The 15008-nt window shown below is 41.1% G+C and overlaps 2 protein-coding genes across 6 annotated transcripts in view; one reads left to right on the top strand and one right to left on the bottom strand.

Annotated features, from left to right (window-relative positions):
• The window catches only part of LOC139983148 (dnaJ homolog subfamily C member 25-like), a 376890-nt gene that overhangs the window by 147541 nt on the left and 214341 nt on the right, over window positions 1–15008 (bottom strand). The window lies entirely within an intron of this gene.
• LOC139982425 (uncharacterized) overlaps window positions 1–15008 on the top strand; it is a 43908-nt gene that overhangs the window by 17278 nt on the left and 11622 nt on the right. For all 5 annotated transcript variants that reach the window (XR_011798176.1, XR_011798175.1, XM_071995272.1 and 2 more), the window contains exons 5-14: window positions 793–886; window positions 1415–1734; window positions 3340–3469; window positions 4833–4982; window positions 5655–5748; window positions 6795–7030; window positions 8092–8182; window positions 8514–8653; window positions 9388–9492; window positions 9986–14523. Coding sequence is in view for 3 of the 5 variants with exons in the window: in XM_071995272.1 (XP_071851373.1) it covers window positions 793–886; window positions 1415–1734; window positions 3340–3469; window positions 4833–4982; window positions 5655–5748; window positions 6795–7030; window positions 8092–8182; window positions 8514–8653; window positions 9388–9492; window positions 9986–14523 (5898 nt within the window). In the remaining 2 variants the exon portion in view is untranslated. The remainder of the gene's footprint in view (window positions 1–792; window positions 887–1414; window positions 1735–3339; window positions 3470–4832; window positions 4983–5654; window positions 5749–6794; window positions 7031–8091; window positions 8183–8513; window positions 8654–9387; window positions 9493–9985; window positions 14524–15008) is intronic.

Raw genomic sequence — 15008 nt, 5'->3', positions numbered from 1 at the left:
AATCATTATCAAACAAGAGGGCATGATCTCTGCATACCCACAGAGGCCACTGGGCAACAGATTATGTCCAAAACTTTAAGTCTGTATGTACATAATACTGCATTTCCATGAGCATCTGACCTTTGACACTAGGGCATACACTGGGTTTTCACAAGGTGAGCATGGGAGGGTGATGAGGGGGAAATATTTAGTTATCAACAAACACCATTTCTTCCTAGATTCATCATCCCCATGGGATTAATTTATCCGCTGGTATCGTATCGCAAAATGTCCCGCAGGATGGTCAAATTCTGAAAAAAAAGGGTCACAGATGTCGAGCACTTTTGCACGCAGCAAACCATAGTATATTATGGACAAAGTTCAAAATTGTTACACAACTGTTACGAAAAATTTGAATAGCAAATTATTCCCTAATCCTTTAATCTTTCTAATTTCAGTCTATGTGGACAAACAAGGGTTACATCTTGGATATATGTTAAGTGTTTCTTTTTCTTACGTGTTATTGTTATTCAAAGAGGTGTTTAGTTGAAACTACAATCCCATCACCCTTCCCCTCTTCTTCCATCCACCTCTACCCTTTTCTACTATTATAAGCTACACAGGACAACTGGCCTGAGAGTTTACGACAGTTCTTCTTGATTTCATAACATCTGGAGTCTTATTAAATTTTATACTTTTTTTTTTCAAGAACAATTATTTTTTAATTAGAGCTGGTTTTGCTACTGACTGTAAGGGAATGTTCATCAACTAACTTAAAAAAAATGTATTTTTATCGTCATGACCATTTTTTAGAAAGAGGGAAAGTTTCTGGACGTCAACTGTGAGAACGAAGATGGTTTCACTCCACTTCTGTTGGTCACGAGAGACATCAAGGTCTTCCTCAAATGTGAGTACAATTTTACTGGAATCAAGACATTAGTGTCACTATTATTCGTGGTGGAAACTTGGTTGTTGATGTACGATTTCTGTGTTTATCGACACCTATGAACGGGTATCCGGGTACCCGCCCAACGCGATACTACTCGGATCATAATTTATGACCCGAACCCTATGCAGAGTGTGATTTTTATATTTTTTTGGCCAACAGATGGTCAGGCAAGATTTTCCCATTCACTTAGTGTGGTGTAAGGCTACAATGTAGTGGAAGATGGAGAACAGCAATAAAGAAAGTATTCCATGGATATCTTATTACTGCGTCACAATTTCAGCTAATAAACAGATGGTTAGGCTAGATTACCCCATTGACTTAGTGTGGTGTACATTAACACTAGTGTTAATGTAATGTAAAATGTGCGTTACAGTGTGAAACATTTGTATAACGTTTGCATTTTGCAATGTACCCGATAAACATGACCCATTTAAGCTTCGTCAGGTTTGATGTGAGAACTCTTGTTTTTCCTGCATCCTTGTTTAGTCCAAACCGTCCTGAAGACATACAAGCCAGAGGAAGTCGTACGGGTCCTCCTGGATCACCGAGCCGACCCCTCTTCTACCGATTCCGAGGGCAGGACCCCCCTGCACCATGCGGCTGCCTCTCCCAGTTCCGTTGCTCATCGGATCACTCTATTACTGATGAAGGATAGAGAAAGTCTGGTAGCGCAGGACGAAAATTCTGTCGCTCCTATCCACGTCGCGTCAAGACACGGTCAGGTGGAGGTTGTGGTGTCCTTACTGGACAACGGTGTGGACATCAATGCAAGGGGACAAGCTGGGGCTACTCCACTTCATGTTTCCGTAAGTTTTATGTTTGTGCGTAAGTTGATTCAGTTTTGGGAAAGGTGGGAGGCAAGGGTTATATCAAGAGGAAAAAGAAGAGGTAGGAGCAGGGCTGAAATTTCACGGTCGTCCGATCGTCCGAGACGACTAAACATCTATTTCACAGTACTAGCATGATCATGACATTCCCAGAATTGTATATAGAAACAGAAGCTTAAAATTGTATTAAGTTATATTCTTTTTCCTAAAACTGAGTGCACCACTACGATCTTATGTTTAGGACAAAAAACGTTTTGCCCCAATATCTGTCATTAAAAGTGTTTTTACTATTTATATGTATATTTTAAAAGTGTAATTAAGAGGGTACTGTCATTAAGAATAATAATAAATAATTGAATTTATGCTATAGATTTGAGGTTGTCCGACGGACGACTAAATTATTTGTGGAAACGTACAATCACATTTATTTCAACTCGACAAAATTACACAATCTAAATAAACACACCTTAAAAATCTGATAGTTCAGTTTGGTATAACCCTCAAACAAATGTTAGAGATTGTTTAGACATCCCTACAAATTGTGGAATAAGACGGAATAAGAATGTTTTTCCCACAGTTTGGAACAAATATACCCTGTTATGTAAATTACAAAATTTTGTTTGGTCTTTTTAACCTTTTTTATTCGGACAACCCATTATTTTTCCGGACAATCCAAAACTTGAGTGTAGGTTTTCTGACGGACAAGTTAACATTTTTCTGACAAATCAGGCCTGAGGAAGGACGTTGTTGCAGACGGAGGTGAAATAGCAGGTGGGGAAAGGCGGGGGTGGTGGGGTGTGCTGTTGGAGTAACCCTGGACAAGAAAAAAAGAAAATTTGGACACTGAATGAACAATTCTGCTGCTCCCATCCCATCCACATGGCATGAAGGAAAGGTCAAGTGGTAGTTTTGATCAGCGAATAATTTAGTGTTGGAAAGTTTTAGGTAGCAGTTTAGAAGGCTCTAAGCTTTTCTCTCGCATAAATTAACTATAATGATTTGTATGTATGTATATGTTTTAGATCCTCCTGCAAGCAGGAACTTGCGAAGAAGCCATCATTGGCTTATCAAAGCCGCAAGCTGACCGAAGTCAGTCTCTTACATTCATATTTAACGTCCATGATTATGAATTGTGAACAACTCTGTAACTGAAATCAAAGTAAAATAAAACTGTTAGCAAACTGCTTATCCACTAGAGAGCTTGTGTAGGAGAATGTGTAAAAGAAAGTTGGCCTGACGTTTCGATCCTAGCAGGATCTTCTTCAAAGGCTAAAAACATGCACAGAATACAGACAAGTTAATGAGCATGCTCATTAACTTGTCTGTATTCTGTGCGTGTTTTTGTCCCTTCTGTTACTGTTACTTGTCATTTAGCCTTTGAAGAAGATCCGTCAGACCAACTCTGTAATTGGACGACATATATTAATCTTGGAGTGACTCGAACTCTGTCTCATATATTTCTGTCTCATATTAAAATTCCCATGATGCCTGTTGACTTTTAACAACATTTTTTGGTCTGTTTATGTTTCCATAATACCCTCTTTGTGTAATTAACCTTTTTCCATCTTTTGTTAATGTTAATAGGCATCCGCAGGACAGCTACTCATAGCCCACACACTGTTGGACAGGGGGGCTGACGTCACATTGGTTGACGATAGGGGGAACACCCCGATGGATTTGGCCAACAACAGAAAGATGAGGGCCACACTTAAAGGTAGGGTAACGAAGGGACGCTAAACGAGAAAGTTGTTGTCTTTTGTGGTTGAGGCAATGGACTTACGATCTCAGAAGTGCAGGTTTAAGTCCAGATTGGTTCATCACATTGTGTCCTTGGGCAAGACACATGAATCTCAGTGGGGGCGGCCCTCCAGCATTTCTAGAGCGCTGCACTGTCTTAGCGATCCTAGAATTTCCATCATCTGTATAGTTTACAGACCTCTGAAAGAAAGAAGCACAACTTTGAAAGTAGCACAACAATGAAAGTAGCACAACTTAGTACAACTAAACCTAACTCTAACACGCAGGAAAGTGCTAACAGCCATGCAATCACTTCGAATAACCTTATATACAGACACACTGGAGTTCCACTTGTGCAGTTTGGCTGAACGAAACAATGAGTTGAGGTGTTTTAAATCAATGAACTGTTTCAGTTGAAACTTTGCAAACATGTTACGAAAGATCTCTTCCTCGATAATTATGAGCTAATATGTATATCCGTACTAGTGATCAACTCATGTTACTGTTATGATCCGCAGTTAGCTTGTCAAGTTAAGTAGAACTAGATAGTGCCGATGGGACAGCACCCTTCGTTGATTTTGGACATGGCTGTCAAGTCCATTGCCTCTCTTCAATCATTTGAATTGCAGTCACTTTAGGTTTATTTTTTTTAGGTCTTATAAAGTTATGGATCACACCTTGCCTAGGAAAAGCCACAACATCAATCATCAAGGGACAAAAGCATGGCATTGAATGGCCTCAAAGTATTAGCAGTGTCTATAGTAGTGGATGTATTTGTTTATATTCTTTCATTTTCGTTCCCAAAAGGTGTGGATGATGAAAAAGGACGTGGTGGATTCTACTTAGTTTAGTTAAGTTTAGTAGGAAAAAAGGATCAGGAGGGACACTTAAATCCCCATCAAGGACCCTATAGAGAGAGAAAAAAAACTGAAGACACAAACACTCAGACCCGATAACAATGCTTAAAGGGCTTATCCAAAGCATTCTTAAACCCATTCACACTACTTGCAAGTACAACTGTCTCAGGCAAACCGTTCTACTCATTCACAACCCTATAAGAAAAAAAAATTATGGCGAATATTAATCCTACTATGTGACTTTTAAGACAATGACCTCTGGTACAACTACTGTTAGCAAACTTGCTCATGCAAAGCCACTGTCATAAATACTAGTGTAACCTGCTAGTAGATAATTTGACAGGACATTTTTATATATTTCCCTGCGTGGCTTTATTTCTCAGACTTAATTGCCATCAGTTTTCTACAAGATAACGTAGTAGCGTCTTTTTCGTTCCTTCTGTTTGAAGCATTGTTTTTTGGGGGTTTCTTTTTGGCCCACAGAGGCATGGACAGATGCCACTCAGACTAGAAGAGGATCCACCCCCGTTCTGAGCCCCGTGAAACCCCCATCTAGGAGGGACCACCGACGTCACTCATCTTCAGAGGACACCAGCCCTAGGGACCCTGATGCTCCGATGTCTCTCACAACGAGTGAGTAAACTATTCGCCGAAGTCGTTATTTGTAATCAAAGCTAAGGTGGCTGATGGATCTCGCCTTGCTGGAAACAATTATGATAGTTAGGTCTGATTATTACCACCAAGGACCAATCATGAGTGAGATGTAAGGAATTGGGGAGGGGAGAGGGAAAAGGTTGATGGGAGGGGAGAGGCAAAGGGTAGAGGGGGGAGGGGAGAGGTAGATGGGAGGGGAGAGGCAAAGGGAAGAGGGGGAGGGGAGGGGTTGATGGGAGGGGAGAGGCAAAGGGAAGAGGGGGAGGGGAGAGGTTGATGAGAGGGGAGAGGCAAAGGGAAGAGGGGGAGGGGAGAGGCAGATAGGAGAGGAGAGGCAAAGGGGGTCTAGGGAATGCCCTGATCTGGAAATTTACACATCTAAAACTGATAAATTATACCTTTCGAAATGGTGCAATTTCAGTAAACTAAATCATTCCAGTGGATTTTTTTAACTTTGCATAAGAAAACAAAAATTGTAGTTTACTTGAATGTCCCAAAATACTGAGGTAAGATATGTCTTTCATTACTTTTTTTGTTTTAGTAGTGAGCATTAAATTAACATTAATAATGTTGAAACTACCAAAAAATATGATAGGCTTTCTTTTCAATATTTAATGACTGTTTTTTGTTTGTTTATCTTATTCGATCCAGACCGGGTTTTACAGAATCTGAAGGACGCACACCAGGCTTTGGTAACCGAAGGACATCTGTATAGAGATATTGATAATGGCAATTTTAACCCAGGGTGAGTTCTCTGCTATTGTTAGTTTTATGTGTAAAAGTAAGTTGGCCTAGCGTTTCGATCCTAGCGGGATCTTCTTCAAAGGCTAAATGACAAGTAACAGTAACAGAAGGGACAAAAACATGAACAGAATACAGACAGGTTATTGAGCATGGTGAACACAAAGAGATGTAAGAGGATTAGTAGACAAGGGATGAAGAGAAGAATGAAACCAACAGGGGAAGAGGAGAGGTAGGAGATAAACAGTGGAGGGACAAAGAGAGGATTAAGGGAAGGGGGTAGGGAATAAACTGGAGAAGGACAAAGACAGAAAGGTGTGGAGAAAAAATGGGTGGAAGAGAGCTATGAGAAGAGGAGTAATTGGGGGGGAGAAGGAGGGGGGACAAGAAAAGTTAGTCATGTCCTTCCTGAATGTTTGAGCCCATGAGGTTGAATGGTGCGAAGGCGTTGCATCCACAGCCTCTCTCTGCCGATTCGTATTAGGTCAGGACGGCTACCTAAGGATTCAATCCCCTGTAGGGACATGTCTTTAATGGTATGTTAGACTAGTTAGTTGTTTGCATTTTTGTGTTTGGTTGGCATTTTATGATTCTGACAGTTTTGATTATTTAACCAAAGTAAGATGATTTATTATTTTCCTTTTTACTAGGACAGGAGGATGTCATGTTTTTTTCTCTCCAACAATTGATGGTCAATGGTTATGGATACTAGTGGTTTTCAACATCTGTCCCCGGGAATTTATTCCTGTGGGATTAATCATGTGCAATATGCAAGAAACTTTTTATTTTATGGTTTGCTATGAAAGTTGATCAGTTAAGCTAATTAGCTGCCTTGTTGACAGATTTTACTACAGCAACAAGAATGAAAAAAGCAACAAGTACTTTAAAAGTAAATTAAAAAAAATAATAATAAATAAAAAAGTCAAGTCATTAAAGTAGTCATTTTCTTTAAGAACTAATGTTCTGTCTGATAAGACGCTAGCGAGGTTTTAAAAATAAATAAATTCAGTAAAAATTCACTCTATGTTTCTCTCGCTCTACCAAATGCAGCTTAACGTCTTCAAAAATGAATTTAAAAAATCATTCACGAAGGAGAAGTACTTCCCCTTCCAAGGCTCCCATGCCTCCAAAAACACCACGAGAAGGGACTGAAAAGTTGACAGATGGCCCTGCCTCCTCCCAGGGTTTGAAGAAACGAAGGTCTACCTCTTTAGAAGACAGGCCAGTGTCTTCTAAAGTCAAAGGTCAGGGACTCAGAGGTCATCCCAAGCTCGGCTACAGGCATTGTAAGTATTGTCGTGTTCGATGCTTGCTACGTAGCAGGCAATGTTGTATTACCATGGTTCTCAAACTTTTTCATTGACTTAAATTTGTTAATGTCAGTATGATACTCTGGTGTTAATGAAGGTTTGGTTGCTCGACTAATCGTCTTTTATTTCAACTTGTGAAGAGAAATTAAAATGTAACAGCCAATTGTTTGGAAACTTGTTTTTTTCTTAATATGCCTTTTTTTTTCTTCTTTTTTTTTATGCAAAAGAGTTTCTTGATAATTTACAACAGCCTATTATTCTGAATTATTCTTCAAATGGTTTTGTTAAAGTTTTCCAAAATTGAAGACACAAGTGATAAATGCTACTGGTCATACAAGGACTAAAACATAATGACCAGATGAAGACATAATTGTTTACGTTGAAACAATTTCTAATAAAAAGATGTATGATTCTTTTACCTTCATACAAACAAAAGCCTACACCCCATGGTAACATTGAAAGCCATCTGTCCTTGAGATATTGTAATGCACATTTTTCCAAAATCAGAAAGTAAACATAAAAACATAAAAATCGAACAGTGGCAAGTGACAGTGGTTTCTACCAGTTTGACCTGCTGTCAATATTTCTCTCGTGCAGACCTAACTTGTTCATTCCAATTAGCTAATTTGTTTAATCATCATAAATGATGTTCGTTCTCTGATAATTTGTCCTTGAGTACTTTTAATATTGCAGTTAAGAATAAACATGCACAGATGGTTATCCAAATTACTTCCAATCCCATTGTGCTCCTTATAGTGTTAGACTGATAGAGTTAGGAGTGTTAGCTGAGTGGTTAACCCCGGTGCCTTCCAATCATAAGGTCCCTGGTTCGAGTCACTCCAAGATTAATGTATGTCGTCCAGTTACAGAGTTGTTGACAATTGACAATTCATAATCATGGACGTTAAATATGAATGTAAGAGACTGACTTCGGTCAGCTTGCGGCATTGATAAACAAATGAGGCTTCTTTTTCAGGAGGATCTAAATTACATTACATACATAGCAATCTGTTGATTCATTTGTTCCTTGTATACAGCTGACCCTACCGGCAACAGACAATTGGAGAAGGCCTCGATTCCTGTCACCGTGGTCGGTTTAGATTGGGATGAAAATGTTCAAGATTTACGGTGAGTGTCAAATCATTTGAAGAAATTCTACGAAAAGTAAAACCATTATGCTCGTATGATCGGAGTTAGTTCCGACAGAATCAAAACTTGTAGATTTTTTGGGGGGGGAGGTAAGATTTTAAATTGCCTGGAGAAAGGCTTTTTAACTTCATATTCAAATAGAGTCATTTCATAATTTGCTCAACATATTAAGTTGGTAAATAAATGCAAGTAGATAATCTTGATTTCATCAGCTGCAATTAATTTAATTTTCAGATGCAAGTGGTCGGCGTATCCATAAACTGAACTTGACCAAACGATATCTTTTTTTTTTTTTTTTACCCTTTTCCAGGCACTCTCGTTTAATCCAAAGTCGTGGCCCTCCGCCTTCAAGTGGGCCAGAAATTCCCAAACGGCTGACGCTGGACTTGTCTCCTAATCCAAGTCTTCAGCAGATAACAGACGCTTGTACTGGCTACCTTAGAACCAGAGGTTGGTACTGCAAGAAATTCCAATAATATACCTAATGGCATAAATACCTGTTCTGAACCGATTGTGACCGTAGCTAATAACAAATGGTGACTCATGGCTGTTACATTGAGATGCCTACATGAATTTAGATATTTCCAACTGCAACAGTTTAATAAAAACAATTGGTTTTTGCCATGTATAAGCAGAATGGATCTGCAATGGAGAAAAGAGGGGAGGGGGAGGGGTTTTCCAATTTACAGTTTTAGCTTATTTACTAGACCATAGCACTGGTTGTTCTGGGGTGGGCAACCTTTTTGAGTGAATGGGCCAGATATAAGGAGTGAAAATTTGACTGGGCCGCATCTAACCAACGACCTGCTGTTGATTTCAAACCTTTGATTCCGAGGACTTTCAAGCAATAGGTGTGTGTATTCACAAAAAAACATAATGTCAATACAGTACAGTTGATAATTAATGGGGATAATAGGCCTCTCTGACAGCATCATTAGTGCCGATAAATTCTAAGCAGCTAGCTCAGTTTTTGTGATGATGTAAAATAGATTGATTTTTTTTCTTTTCTTGAGACATCTCATGAGCCACAAAAAAAATCACCGGCGGGCCGCATGTGGCCCGCTGGCCATACGTTGCCCGGCCCAGCCTTAGAGTTACACAACACAACAGGCTTGGTAAGAATTGTGTTAATTGTACTATGATATTATGATTATTATGATATGACAATGTTTTCCCTTATTTAGGTCCAAGAGTTCTCCCAACAGAGAGTGATCTTCACCAACCTTCTCTACCTGCAGTCTCACCTTCTCAACCTCTTTCAGGATCCCAAAGAACGGCCCACTTCTTTGGTAATGAACTTCACCTTTTTCCTTTTTATATAATTTAATTTTCTTAAAAATAAGAAAATTATTTTGTATGTTTTTGTACTGAAAGTTATCGGGGTTGTAACTTTCATTTTGCATGACTTTTGGCAAAATAATATGATATATATATAATTGATATCGTGGTGAGTTGGAAAATCAAGAACAGTGAAAAAACTTCCAGCCTCCACCGGGATTCGAACCCGGGCCTCCTGCTTTGTACGTGGACACCCTAATAACTAGGCTATAGACACTGATTGTATGTCCAGAGGTTCGAAACCGGTAAAGAAGGTCGCAATTCTACTGAAGGCGTTTGTCACCTGTATTGAACGATGTTAGTTCTGTTTTGGTGACATATTTGCCTTGCTCTAAAGATCAAACCTGGATGCTAACCAACTCAAAATCATTTGTGATTCTTATATAATATAATAATATATGTATGTAAAAATAAATAACATCACGCTTTTTTCCCCCTTTCCAGACAGTAACCATGTGAGTAGAACAACCCCTAGTCCGTTCATGGAGCGCCTTCACGGGTTTATCGAGCCCGACCTGTCCGCTCAAAATGATAAGATGCAACAAGAGATCATTTATGAAATGGACTGTGAGGAGGAGAACAAAAGATGCAAGGATGAATCCATGCAGGATACCCCTCTGAGTCCTCTTCGTTCCCCTTTTACCAGTTCCTCTTTTCGGAGGTTCGACTCGTCGCAGTTATCATCCAACGGAAATTTACAAAGAATTAGCGGATCGGCGGCGGCCAATACGTTTAACATTGAATCGTCAAGGGTGAATCAGTTGAAGGACAGTTCGGACTCGGGTCAGGGGTCGTCTCGCTCGACCAATAGCAGGGCGTCGACCATATCCACCCCAAGCCCCCTGTTGGGAGAAACGGATGGGTCACCCAGCAGAACTCAGGGCGGAACAAGAAGAAGCCTTTATCTCCAGAGTGTGGATGGCGAAAGCGGTATTCATCTGCCGACTCTACCCAGGGATAACGTAAAGAGGATGGACAGGGTGCAGGCTCTGGAAGAGCGGAATTTTAGGGTACTCACCGGTCACACTAGACACAACAGCGAGGATACCATGTCCGTCGTGTCGGTCTCCAGCTCCGTTACCGTCAAGACGGCGGACATCTGCGGACAGAGGATATCTCTGTCGCACACTTTGAAAGAAGAATCCGAGGTGGGCAGCTCTCCAGAACAGACTCTCAAAGAGCCATCAAAGATGGCAGACTTTTTGAAGAGAACTAATGGTGAAATGCCAGAGAGTCATCTCACAAGGGATAAAAATGAAATTGATGCGAAACAGCAAGAGGCTCCTCTTGCCTCTGATGTGACTGTGAAGAAAGGCACATCGAAGATTCCATCAGTCGGTACCATAAAGACCGATAGCACCAGTCCAGCCAAGACTCTAAATGACTCTTTATCATCCAGTGTTAATGAAAGGAATATTAACAGTATTACAAAGCCTGTGGCAAAGAGGACAGAACTTCACACTGGAAGCAATTTGGAGAATTTTGAGAGGAAAAGAAATATTGTTATGAAAAAAGAAGGATATGTTGAAGAAGGAGACAAGAAAAGCTTGAGTGATATAAAAGTATTATCTCACCTTAAAGAAAAAGCAACTGGAACAACAACATTGGAATGCGATTCTAGCAAAGCGAGTGTAAAACCTTCATTGCGTGAGAGCTCGATAAAACCCAAATCAGTCAGTGAAGACAAGGTAACCAATTTTCAGAGAAATGAAAAAGCTGTGAAAGCACCAAACCAGCCGAAAGGGGAATTAGATAAATCAGCGAATCAGAAGAAAGTGTCGAATGTGTGCAAGCAGAACACGATGGAGCATTTACCTCCAGAAAACAAAGCTAACAAGTTGATCGTTGTAACCAAGGAAGTCACTGGACTTAGTCCTGTCTTTTCAGGGAAAAGCAATACAGACGAAATAAAGCACGATGCTGGGAAATCCAGCGAACTGCCGAGAAAGGAATCCAAACACTCAGAAAACAGTACAAATACGAGTAAGGATGCTAGATCATCCAAAGTGAAACCCTCTGAAGTGCAAAAGTTAAAGGTCGGAACTAAGGTAGAAGAGGCGGTGAAGGCTATTCCTCAGAATAGGGGGAAAGTTATTGTGAGTAAAACTGTTCAAGAAGATACTCCTGCAAAGAAGGAAAGTAAGATCCATGGCAAGGAAGGCAATCGTGTTGTGGCAAATAGTGCAATAAAAAGTGTGAACAATAAGAAGAAGGAAATGAATGCTGCTGGTAATAAGCAGACCGACAAGACTTCTGTCAGTAGTAAAGAGACAAAAAGGACTACTCAAGTTAGCAGAGAGAGTAAAACTGCGATAATTCAAAGTTCAAAATCTCCACGAGAGGTGAAGTCAAAGTTGAAAGAGAATCTAGAAGCAAAGAGGAAGGAGTTATCCATGAGCAACAAATTTAGCAAGAGTTCTTCGGTCACGAAAAGTTTGACATCATCGTCTTCCAGTAAAGCGTCGGTTGTCAAGGACAAGGTTACCAAATCAAAACTTGAGGATGTCGTAAGTCACGGAGAGTTATCCACTGGGAACACTGAAATCAAGGAAACTGAAAGAAAAGCAGATAGCGGTAGGTCTCAAGGAACAATGTCAACACCCACAGATGTCACCTCGGATTTGACCTCTGACCTCTATTCCAGAGATTCAGATTCTTTAGACAGTAGCATCGAAGAAGTTCTCGATGAGGTCGCGTTTTCTTCCAGCTCTGAAAGCGATCTCGAAAACCCTCGGAAAGAAGTTGATACGAAGAAAGGAACAGTGGGAGATTCATCCCAGTCCAAAACTGCTGTGGTTGAAGGCAAGAAGCCGAAACAAGGAGCAATGATGTTAGATCCGGCTGTTGTAGTGACAAAGACAGAGAAGAAAGACACATTAGAGAAGCCTAATAAACTCAGTCCTAAAAGCCCCAAGACGCCAAAGTCTACCGGAACACGGAAATTCGTTTTCAAATCGGCGGATAAACAAACCAATAAAAAGAAGATTGCTAAGCCCAATCAAGAGAAGAGTTTGGAAGTCTCAAAAGAGATGAGTGCCAAAGCATCTTCTCCGATCATCAAAAAGAAGGTGGAGGTGTCGCGAGGGGGTGGTCGTAATGCAAACGGAGACAGAGCAGTTGGAAGTGTGAGCATGGATGTGAAGATTGACAGACAGTTAACGAAATACAAAGATGCAAGTGCAGAGATGGTACTTGATGAAGAGGAGAAGAAAAAATTGGGCGAGTTTGGAACCAATCAGGTTCAACATACGCCGGTAATTATTGATATCAGGGATGACCTCCCAGGGCTTCAAGAAGATATGGAACAGCAGAGCAAGAGTGCCATCTCTGATATTGCAAAGAGAAACGGACAACCCAAACTGAGTGAGAACAGGAACAGAAAGAAGTCTGCCGTCCAGCAGATCGGCCAGAGAATTTCCAAAGGTTCGGCTAAGACGAGTAACTTGGTAGGGAGGGTCTCGAATAAGGCCAAAATTGGCAATAAATCATTGAATAAGAAACCTCTGGCTAATTCCAAAATTGGGAAAGAAGCTTTGAAGTCCCCCAAAAAGGGAAAGGGCAAAAACGTAGGAAAGAAAGAAAACCTGAGGATCGTGCCCGACTCGGAGTCCAATAAAACGGCCTTCATCACCGGGCAGGGCTGGGAGATCAAAACTTCTCGGAACGAAGTGGATGGAGTGATCATCCAGAAGGAGAGGCAAGATTCAAGAGAGGGGCCTTCCCTCAGCCAGAGGAAGCTCAGTCCTGCTCAATCCCTGAAGATGGATTACATAGCAAAGAATTTGCCCATGAGTCCGGAGGTCATCAACAACATCGCCAATATCATGAGCCCCCTCGAGTTGGACACGCCCAAGTTCATCCCCGACACCATGGATACGATCAAAGAGTTTGCCGGATCTCTCTCGTCTGTGGAGGAAGAGAAGACCAGGGCGATATTTACGTTTTCTCCAGTTGGCAGTCCAAACACCAGACGCAGAAGTAACAAGAAATCCACAAAAGTCTCTGAAGGAAAGAAGACACCGATGATGAAAGGTACTCCTTCTCCAGACGCTACTACCCCAGGGTCGGCCTTTTTACCTTCGATGGTGGAAAATGTAGCAGACTGTGACAGCTCAGACCTCAAAACCAATCCGGAATTGCTCAAAGTTTTTCAGATTCCCGATCATTCCGCTTCCACCGAAACCACGCCTAGGATTCAATCCTCCCGCGAGGCAGACGGACAACAAGACACGGTATCGAGAGATCCTGTCGTTCCAAGAGAGAATGTCTTGATCGATATACCAGCAGGAGTTAAGGATGCCTTAAAGTTCAAAAGAAAATCAATTAATGTGATGCAGAAACCACCGCTGCCAAAGTTTGGGTTGAGCAAATCTCAGAGGAATTTGCTGAAGAGAAGACAAAGCGCCCCATCTGAGTTGCCGAGCTCTGACGAGGATTCATCCGATCTCGACTCACTAGCTTCATCCTTCAGGAGGAGATTTTTGGCGGACATCCCATCCGAGGACGGCTCCGGCGATGAGGTCAGTAGATCAAACGTTAGTAAGGTCAGAAGAAACAAAACGATGGAGAAAACTGATAAATCTGTGACGCAGGAAGATAAGGAAAATGTTAAAGTACATTCTTCTTCCAGGAGAAAGCCTGAAACAGGGTCTGGTGATGATGGAGTGGAGTCCAAAAATGCTCAAGAGGAGTTAACTTCTTCTTCGAAAGAACAATTGTTACATGAACATGTGCAGACCCTTTCAATCAAAACCCTTCAAGAGTTGAACACCATCCTGTCAAATTCAGAGGAGGTCGACATCACCTCTCCCCTGGCTCCCGCACCGCTCTCTGCTCGACCCGTCTCCAGAGAATCTATGATCTCCAACAAGACCCAGACGACGCATTCTTTAAATCAGAGCTTGCCGATGTCCGAGAGTTCCGTGGGATTTGAAGTCGGTGCTCTGGATGGCTTGAGGCCAGATAGTCGTCTGAGTGCAGAGGTAGGTTTTCAAAACACCCTTTTTTGTTTTGGTGGTTTAAACTTATGTTCCCTGGTTGCCAAATGCAAAGTGTGTTACCTCTCTGCTATGACTGATGAAAAAACAGTTTGAGGTAAATCAACGCTTGATTTGATTCTTAAATTACAACAAGCAGGCATTAGCTTTTTCCGCTAATTCACAGATAAACTGTGAATTCTTTTCTACCTCGGGGACAAAAACTATTATCCTAACACACTGTAGCATACGCAAACTGGAGCCTATACCGCAATTTTTGCAAAGTTCCATGATTTTTTTTTTTTACCCCAGGCTCATCCCTGAACAAGGGGGGGGGTCTTAGGGCCATAGATAGGGTTATGCACCAACTCATCCACTGAGACCATTACCATTTACTGAAACTGCTGGTTTTTGTCAGACTTGTCATAATGTCTGTTATATTTTTCTTACTTCAGATTGTCATCATTAGAGGGGAACATGCTTGCCTAGTG

This window comes from Apostichopus japonicus, chromosome 16 (assembly GCF_037975245.1).
Source record: "Apostichopus japonicus isolate 1M-3 chromosome 16, ASM3797524v1, whole genome shotgun sequence".
NCBI lineage: Eukaryota > Metazoa > Echinodermata > Holothuroidea > Aspidochirotida > Stichopodidae > Apostichopus > Apostichopus japonicus.
Note: the sequence above shows the minus strand (reverse complement) of the source record. Positions and strands in the feature narration are given on the sequence as shown.